This window comes from Lactuca saligna, chromosome 5, assembly GCF_052625555.1.
Source record: "Lactuca saligna cultivar CGN05327 chromosome 5, ASM5262555v1, whole genome shotgun sequence".
Taxonomy (NCBI): Eukaryota; Viridiplantae; Streptophyta; class Magnoliopsida; order Asterales; family Asteraceae; genus Lactuca; species Lactuca saligna.
Window position 1 is genome coordinate 17,771,643 of NC_136421.1, and position 9,699 is coordinate 17,781,341.

Consider the following 9,699-nt stretch of genomic DNA (forward strand, 5'->3'; position numbering starts at 1 on the left):
CCAAAGAACGCAGCTTTAGAGTTCCGTCTCCGGATGGCAAAAATTATTTGGGGGTCTTGTCTTGGTCCTATGTAGTTGGATTATATAAATGTATATACAAATTAATGTTGGATTTCATTATTAGTTTATTTTTACAGTTTACTCAACGGATGGCAAAAAATATAACGTTACGACAATTACAACAAATTAATGACCTACTAATTACTTATCAATACATACAACATAAGAACGACTACAACATTTGTTTTAACGTTACAAATACAACAATTTATTGACCTAACAACTTCAAAACCATAAAAACAATATTGAAAAGCTTACAACTTGTAAACAAGAACTGCCAAGAACAACACCCAACTACAAACCAACGTTATCTTTAACTTCTTATTTTCTGATTGAAAGAGCTTATTAGAGTTAGCTACTTTAGCTATTACCATAGAAGATTGGTCCTTCTCTTCATCAACCCAACTGATAAACCCGCATTTTGGTCCCTGTTAAATTTAATATTCACAGTAAGAAAATAAATTTTTGTGATGTAAACACGAGGGTTTAAATTTGAATGACGTTAACACTTAACAACATGATACCAAATATGGGCAAGCGTAAAACAATCTTCCTGGGTTTTTAGATGTTCCCGAAATCCTAACGATACGTTCTCCTCCGCAATTGCAGTATGCCATTAGCCTTGTTTTTCTTATAAATAGGAGTTGCTTTGACTGATATAGTTTTCATACTGAGTGACACCCTTTTATAGAAGAAATCATGTTACAGACAAATGTTTTTGACTATGAAATGAACTGGTTTGACTATGAATTCAAAAAGTTGAACTACGAAATCCAGACAAGTACATTCTGTAGTATTGTCTTGTCGGTCAGTGAAATTTGACTATGAAATGAACTGGTTTGACTATGAATTCAAAAAGTTGAACTACGAAATCCAGACAAGTACATTCTGTAGTATTATCTTGTCGGTCAGTGAAATTTGACTATGAAATGAACTGGTTTGACTATGAATTCAAAAAGTTAAACTACGAAATCCAGACAAGTACGTTCTGTAGTATTGTCATGTCGGTCAATGAAATTTGACTATGAAATGAACTGGTTTGACTACGAATTTAAAAGGTTAAACTATGAATTGTGAACATTAGAGATACAATATTTTCTATTTATAATCTCATTTTATTGATATTGCATTTGTGTGATGATTGTAGAGCACTTTCATCGGTTTTGAAAATGAGTACTAACATCGGAAGAAGCTTTTCTCAACTACCAATTTTCTTGCATAACCTTCAAAGAACAAATCCTAATACCTTCACAGCCATCAAGAAAACCGATACCAACCGCTTTCAATTCTGTTTTGTGGCTTTAGGTTGCGTGGTATAACATACTACTTTTATTGAGTTATATAATATTTCATGGTAATGTATCTCGATTAGTTTTTACTCATCACTAATATGTGTTCGTTTTTATGTAGATTCGTACCTTCCTTAGGTGCATGATACCGCTGATATATGTGGGTTATTTACCCCTTATTGGGAGCTATCTGACAACAATGTACTTCGCAGTGGATTTAGATGGAAATCATGAACCACTACTCTTAGCAATTGGTTTGGGAACCTTAGAGTGTGAAGAATCATGGAGATGGTTCATGATGAGGTTAAAAGATTGTTTAGGTGACGACATAGAGGTTGGTTTCATAAGCAACCTGTGTGATAAAATAGAATTTGGTGTTTAGAGTGCCTACCCGGATTCCTATCATGGATATTGTCCTAAAGATATAGCTCGAAAGATACGTGACTCTGTGGGACATAACAGTACGGAAGTTGAATCGTTGTTTTGGAAGTCATGCAATGCATATAGCGTTGATGATTTTTACTTGTGTTTGGAAAGGTTGCAAACTGCATGTAGGAAATCACCTTTCTTTTCCTTGCTTAGGAGTCCAATTTACTGGCTTGACGATATACCGATTTCAAAATGGACACGAGCATTTTTCCCAAAAATACGCTACAATGTTAAATCGATTGACGTCCCTGAAATTTTGCAAATTATATCCAGACGTGAGTTTCCTATAACAACGATAATTGAGTTAATCACCACGTCGATACAATCAAAGTATGCTGAACGGGCCGACGTGGCGGATAAGGGAGATTGTTTTATTTAGTTTTTTTAATGTGTTATTATTTTTATTAAAATATCATATTTTACAGGGAGGTTTTCTGGTGGGTTGACCCCTTACGTTGAGAGTAAGGTTCAAAAATGTGTCAACAAGTCTTACAATTGGAATGCAAGACGTTTTTATGGGGATACATATCAAGTCGATGAAAATTTTTCCACCACCAACGTACAACTTGAACGAAGGGTATGTAGTTGTGGTAAATGGAAAAAAAGCGGTATACCATGTGCCCACGCTATAGCATGTCTAAGAACCCGTACATCTGGATCCATAAACAGATTGGTTGATTACAAGTTCACTAGTTATGTGTATCGACTTGCATATGGATCTGAGTTGGTGAATACTATACCATCACATGTGCATTGGGAAATACCAAATGAAACGGTGGTCCTGTTACCTCCCTCAATGCAGTAGTTATTCATGTAGCACCTTTATATTTTATGTAGTATTATGTATTAGTGTCGTGTTATGTATTAGTTATCCGTGAAACCTGTTTACATTTTATGTCGTATTATGTATTACTTTTTTTATGTACCTCATTCATATTTTATGACTTATTATGTATTAGTTATTTAATTTATGTCGTATTATGTATTGGCTATTGAGGAAACAACATACATTAAAAGAAATGGACTTTTATTAAATAGTGACGCCTACACACATACAACAACAGGCAACTTAAATAACGAAAATCCATTACCTTAACCAACATGCATATTAAAAATAAGGGACATTCTTTAAAACATTTCATGCATCTAAGTGGGTAAACTCGCTACCATCATATTCAAAACGGTATAGTTCCAAAGCCACCTGCCGTAGAATGTCTTCATCCGTATTTGCATGTTCATTATCCAACTCGTTGTAAATACGTTGAAATTCTTTCACCTTCATTTTCAAATCCAGAAACTTGGCTTTGACATCTTTTCTTCTTCGATATTGACTACGCCCCATTAAATGGTGAAACAAATAATAGACACGAGACCAAAATGATCCAGCACGAACTTGTGGGGGACCCGGTGGAAAATCCTCCTCTACAGTTATAATCCAAGCTTGAACCAAAGCGACCTCCTCTGCGTTCCTCCATGTATGTGGTGAGTCCATAATTGCAGGGAGGGAAGTAATACGAAACAACTACAACGGATATTAAAATCTATTTATAACGACTCCTTACTTTCCTGCTGCAATGGCTTGTCAATTCAAGCAGCAATGTATTGTGTTGTCATTCGACCGGGGATGACTTGTCAACTCGAACAGTGCTCTGTTATGTTATAAGTATAGTACACTGCATTCGTCAGTTAATTTTGACTATGAAATGCAGACATATTAGAAGATTGGACTGCGATTTTGTGTAGAAACTACTATAAATTGACCTTATGTTACATAAATACTTTATTAAATAAACCAATACATCTGTTCAAATATTGTTTTTTATATTCCACTCTCTTAGTTTCAATCAAAATGAGTTCTATATCATGGAGCAATGAAGAGTTCTTGGTTCTTACACATGCTTATATTCATGTGTACGAGACTAGCAAGTTGAACGATCCAATGTTTTGGAGCCGTTTAACCAATATTTTCAATGCTGAAAACCAAAGGGCTACAAGAAACGATCGTGACGAACTAGACATCTTAGCAAGATGGTATGAAATGAAAACCGAAGTTCTATTATTCAACGATCTTTATACCAAAATTGACGACACCCGTTTAAATGCTACTGAGGAGGTTATCTTGGAAGCTGCTAAGGAGGAATACAAGTCATTAAGTAACCGGTTGGAATTCCAGTTTGAAGCCCCTTGGAATATTTTGAAATATATCCCGTTTGTTTAAAATCTATTTTAGTTTATTATTTGAGTACTAGGTTATTTTCATGTACTATGTTATTTTCATGTATTTCTTATGTATTTCGTATGTATTTCGTTTGTTTAAAATGTATTTTAGTTTATTATGTGAGCAACTCGTATGATTAACTTGAGTTAATAAATGGTCATTGCATTAGTTATCACGATATATTAGAATACATTAGTAACAAGGATTCCATGAACCATTAAAAACATCACAACAATTACATGAAAAACAACGACATAATACGAACAAAGCATTAACGTAAAACACAAGTCCATGGGTTATTCTTAACACAAATTAGAGCGGTCTACTTGAAATATTGTTTATCTCTAACAACCTTCCAAACTTCCTCATATTCGAAGTCTCTGCCGTCATGCTCACAGATGTAAAACTCTGTAACAACTTCCAAGAACTCTTCTTCGTCACGATAACGAACATTGTTACGTTTCGCATAACTACATGCTCGATTGAACCATGTCACTTCTTCCTTTACATCCGTCCACTTAGTAACAACATCTGATTTTTCTCTTTTTTGCCCTTCTCCCATCTCATGGTTAAACAAAGATGTGATGCGACTCCATTCATCACCAATTAGGCAATGCGGGGGAGCAAGTAACAATACACCATCCTTAACACTTAGCCAGCATCGTGTTAGAACTAACACCTCGTTTGTCGTCCATGGCCTTTCAGAATTGGAACCAGGTACTTCATTCGAAGAACTTGTTGCATTCGACGACATTTCTAATAATGGGAATTCGTTTCGTTTAGGTGATTCGGGTGTTTGGTTTTTAGATCTTAAACATCTATTTATATAAATAAATAGACTATGAATTAATACTTTGACTACGAAATGGTTATATTTGGACTACGATTTTCAGCTTTATGCAGTGTTTTGTCATGTCAAACTGTAATTTATCTCTTGTCACTTAAGGGTCCCACTGTTATGTGTAGGTTACTACAGTGACTTGTCATTACTGTCTAGTCATTTCAAAGTTGGACTTGTCATTACTGTCTAGTATGTATAAATACCACTTGTTGCTCCAGTTTAATACAATATCGACTTTATTATGACTTCCTCACACAAATTCGAAATTTGCTCATGCAACGAAGTAGATTATTATTATTATTGTGATTTAGTAGACCCTTTTTTTACACCCTCTTCAGCCGGGCCATATATGTCACATGAAAATTTTGAAGAATTAAAGAAGGCTGAAGCACAACAAGAAGAGGACAAAGAGTCATCTCGACTTCTCACTCAACTTGCTAATGATATAGATTCGGAATGCAAACAAGCTCAAGAATGGAATGACCTCAATAAAAACAAAATCAAAGAGCATAAAGATTGGATAAAAAAGAGTAAAAAGGTAATCAAAACCACTGACAAACGGCTTGCTGAGAAGGATGAGCAGTTGATACACATTATGGTAAAAAAGGATTGTTTCGAAGACAAAATGAGAATTAGGGATGACTATATAACAATGGAGAAAGAGAAGTACCCGTTGCAGTTCCCTGAGTTTAAAAATTAGTTACAAAGTTGCTGTAATATTATCATGAAACAGATTAGGTTGCAAAAGGATCGTTTGTTGTTTTTTTTAAATAACATGTTGTAACTGTTAAAAAAAATCTGCAAACTATATTTTATAATATAAAGGCTTCATTAATTGTTATAATCAACAAACTAAATAATCAACAAACTAAACAAAAATATGAAAGCATAGCAACGTCTTGTAAGATTTAATAAAAATATTACAATACATAATAAGTTAACAACTCGTCATTACTCTTCATTTCAAGGTTGTTTTATATCAAAATCAGCATTATAGGTTTGTGAGCAACTCGCTGAACCACCAATATTAAATGCCATTTCTGCAGTAGAAATTATGTGACGTGCTCCGCTACCGGACGCCCTTCCAGTACAATTATTTCTCGTGTGTCCAATTTGACCACATGTAGAACACTCTTTTATAATTGGACCCTCGCCTTGGGATGGAATGCGGTCTGTGTTTCTTGGCCTGCCTGGCTGACGTTTATCCATTATTGGTGGCTTAACAATCATCAAATCATCGGGGATCTCCCATTCGGATGGCTTTGGCAGAGGGTTTATTGATTCCTCATATGTTTTCCTCAGTGTTTCGGTAAAGTAAGCATTTAATGCATACCTCGAGCAGTCTTCGTAATTGTTCACTGTTAAACATCTTATGACATGACCACAAGGTATCCTATCAAGTTGCCAATGCCTACATGTACATGTCATATGTTTGAAATCAACAATCACATTTTGTGCCCCCTTTTTGACCTCGCATTTCATATTTGAGATCATGCGAACATCCCATTTGCTAAAACTTTTCTTGTTCTCTTTTACAATTTCATTCGCCCACGGGGTAAGAATTGTTGTTGCTTCCGCTAAAAAAAGAGCCAAAATGAAGAAGTAAAGATCAATAAGATCAAAATTAATAAAACATTAATATTAAAAATTTACTTAATACCTGCAAAGTTATGTCTTTGAAACCACCATTGTTGCATTGTAGCACGAAAAAAATCGATCAACATAAGTATTGGCACCTTACGTGCATGTCTAGATAATGCATTTATAGACTCCGCACTGTTGGACGACATAAGATTGTATCGGTTCCCTTTAAAATGTGTTTTGGACTAAGTTTCTGGATTTATACTTTTCAAGTACTCCCATACTGGTTCTTTTGTCTTTTTCATAACATCCATGGCAGCATCAAAAGCATCAACTGTGTACACCCTACACACCTCCCAAAAAATTCCTTTAACCGTCTTACTCTTGCCGAATCTAGATACTATGTTGAAATACAAATGGACACCACATATTCCATGATGAGCGTGAGGAAAAATGTTGGCAACGGATGTTGCTATAGATGGAGACCTATCAAATATAATTGTAAGCTCCTGCATATTTCCTATGCAATCACGTAGTTTTTGAAAAAACCATGTCCAAGAATCGGTACACTCATTTTTGCATATACCATATGCAACCGGTAATATTTGGTTTTGTCCATCCTTAGTAACTGCAAGTAACATGGTACCTTTGAACTCGCCCTTTAGGTGAGCTCCATCTACTACTAGGGTCGGTTTACAAAAATTGACAAAAGCACGTACCTACAATACATTGTATATCTATTCAAATACACCAAAATAAAAATTTAAAAATTAATATAATATGATAATACTAACCGAGCAACCGAGTGCGACGTACAAAAACTCAAAGCGATCATCAACATCTGTTTTAATATGTGTGACAGTACTCGGATTATGTTTGGCCAAGTTGTGACAATACGCCAGAAGTTTGGTAAAAGAATCCTCTTTCGAACCCCTTAACGACAACAATGCATATTGCTTCGCACGCCATGCCTGATGGTATGAGATATTGATATTCAATTGAGCATTCATATCATTAACAATTTCTTTTCCCCGATAAACTCTACTATAGTCTTCAGCCAAAACATCAGCAACATATTCACCCAAAACATATTTGTTTGCTTGTCGATGATTAAGTTGCAACAATGTTGAAGAACATGTGTGTACATCAACAAATTTATTCACTTGGAAAAGTCCATCAGAATTTTTAATTGCTTTTGCTCTTAGTAACCAAGAACAATTTTTCGAAACACACACAACTTCATACCTTGATTTGGTGGATCTACTTGTCCTCGTCTGGAAACCTTCTCGAAGACATTTTTTACCAATACACCGCTTTAAAAGTTCTTTGTTCTTAAATATACTCTCACATTGAATCTTTTGAAGATTCATGTCTACCATCTGTGTTGGGATATCTTCATTAATATCAACTGGCCATGCTGGTACAGGGGGCATACCGTGAAAAAGGTTATCGGGAAACTTAGCTTTAACTTCATCACCCAACTCATCTCTATCGGATTTGCTTTGCAGCTCGCTTATATCTAAACATACATCACCAACATCAACATAATGCCCGTAAACATGATTTTTTTCATTTTTTTGACTTGAATTTTTTTCTTTTTAGTTTTATCTACCACACGCCTATTCATAAGTTTAACTTCTTGTTCGGCAACATCATCACAACGACCACCCACATGATTAAGATATGTACCAACATCATCATCACCAACAGACTTGTAATTCTCAGGTTCCACATAGTGAATAGGTGAATAACTAACATTAACATTTTCAGCAACACTGTGAAACTGAGGTACACTAGGAGTATTGAAAGTACCTATCGGATCGTTGCTCCCTTTATAACTACATAAATTACCAACAACCTGGTTTCCAATTTCACCACCCCCATTAACCTCCTCAACTTCATCAACCACCACAAACACTTTCACAGCCCTTCCTCCACTACATTTGATTACGTTTATCAACATTCTAACATCCATGTCTTCAACTATAGCTATATAATAATTTAATTCAGGATGGTGGAAACGAAGACTAATTCTATATTTGTCTAACAAACCAATTTTGCTTCTTACCAAAGATACAAAATCACTATAACTAATATACTCAGAAAATATCAAAGCAAGTTCAGAAATACCTCCGTGTGGACATATGTATTCCAGATTAGTTCCATTAACTTGCCATCTCCCACCGGTTACAAGACAAACCATATATTCAATCATTTTTTGAGCAAATTGTAGAGAGAGTTCCTAAACAAATAACAACCAAAATGATATTTTTTCTACAAAACTATTTATATAGCAACCTGATTTCGTAGTCAAAACAAACCATTTCATAGTCAACCTAAAAAAAAACAAAACAAAAATACAAAATAACAACGATTTCGCAGATAGAGTCAGAGGATTTCGCAGATGGACCTATTCCATCTGCGAAATTACCCCTATATATACAACAAAAAATTTAAAAAAAATATATTAAAACCACCTGCGAAAGTACAAGCACCTAAAGCACAACTGTGCTTTAGGTGCTTGTACTTTCGCAGATGAGAAGGTAATTTCGCAGATGGGGTCTTCTCATCTGCGAAATCGTAGGCTATTTTTGTAATTTCGATTTTTTTTGGCTATTTTTGTAATGTTATTAGTGTAAATGGTTATTTTTATAAATTTCTCTTTTTTTAATGGACAAATATAATCTACTTATGATTTTTCAGACATAATTTAAACCTTCAATTTTCATGAAAGGCGACAAGATTGATACTTACATGCTAGAAACTCTTTGACAAGAGTCTGATATGATAAATGGCTTGATATGTTCAGTTTCTTTGCAACTTCGAAAATAGATGTGATAATTTGATTATATTGCATAAATATAAGTACTTACATACATAAAATATTCAAATATATTATTATGAAACATATAAAAAAGATAAGATCCCAAAAGATAAACCATACCTTTCTTTCAGGACATACAAGATCTATGAATCTTTATAATAGATTTATAATTAACTAGAAAATATTCTTCGGCGTTGTCAGGGTCGGAAGGTATTGCTTTGTAAAGTAAAGTAGTATGTTGAATTGCATTGAGATAATCTAGTAAAGGAACATAAACAATGTTATCTAATTACATAAGTAAATAAATCTAAATCATTATTTCTTGCAATAAATTAGGAAAATAAAGAAATGGTCTCACAAATTGAACTTTATTGTCATGTATGGCAGCGGCCGGAAAATCAATCCGGAAAATATAGACCGTTGTTTTTTATCCGTTAATGTGAGGGTAATTTGGTCT

General features: G+C 34.4%; 1 protein-coding gene across 1 annotated transcript; it reads left to right on the forward strand.

The window, feature by feature from the left end:
* Positions 1-1,548: 1,548 nt before the first annotated feature.
* On the forward strand, positions 1,549-2,583 carry LOC145045095 (uncharacterized). Its single transcript, XM_078993441.1, has 3 exons — positions 1,549-1,683; positions 1,732-2,146; positions 2,204-2,583. Exons 1-3 carry the CDS (start codon positions 1,549-1,551, stop codon positions 2,581-2,583), a joined length of 930 nt encoding a protein of 309 aa, XP_078849567.1.
* Positions 2,584-9,699: the final 7,116 nt, after the last annotated feature.

Coding starts and splice junctions, on each gene's coding strand:
- LOC145045095 (XM_078993441.1), top strand. CDS start 1,549: ATGTACTTCGCAGTGGATTTAGATGGAAATCATGAACCACTACTCTTA. Junction 1,684..1,731: donor GTTTAGGTGACGACATAGAG/GTTGGTTTCATA, acceptor TTTGGTGTTTAG/AGTGCCTACCCGGATTCCTA. Junction 2,147..2,203: donor CGTGGCGGATAAGGGAGATT/GTTTTATTTAGT, acceptor CATATTTTACAG/GGAGGTTTTCTGGTGGGTTG.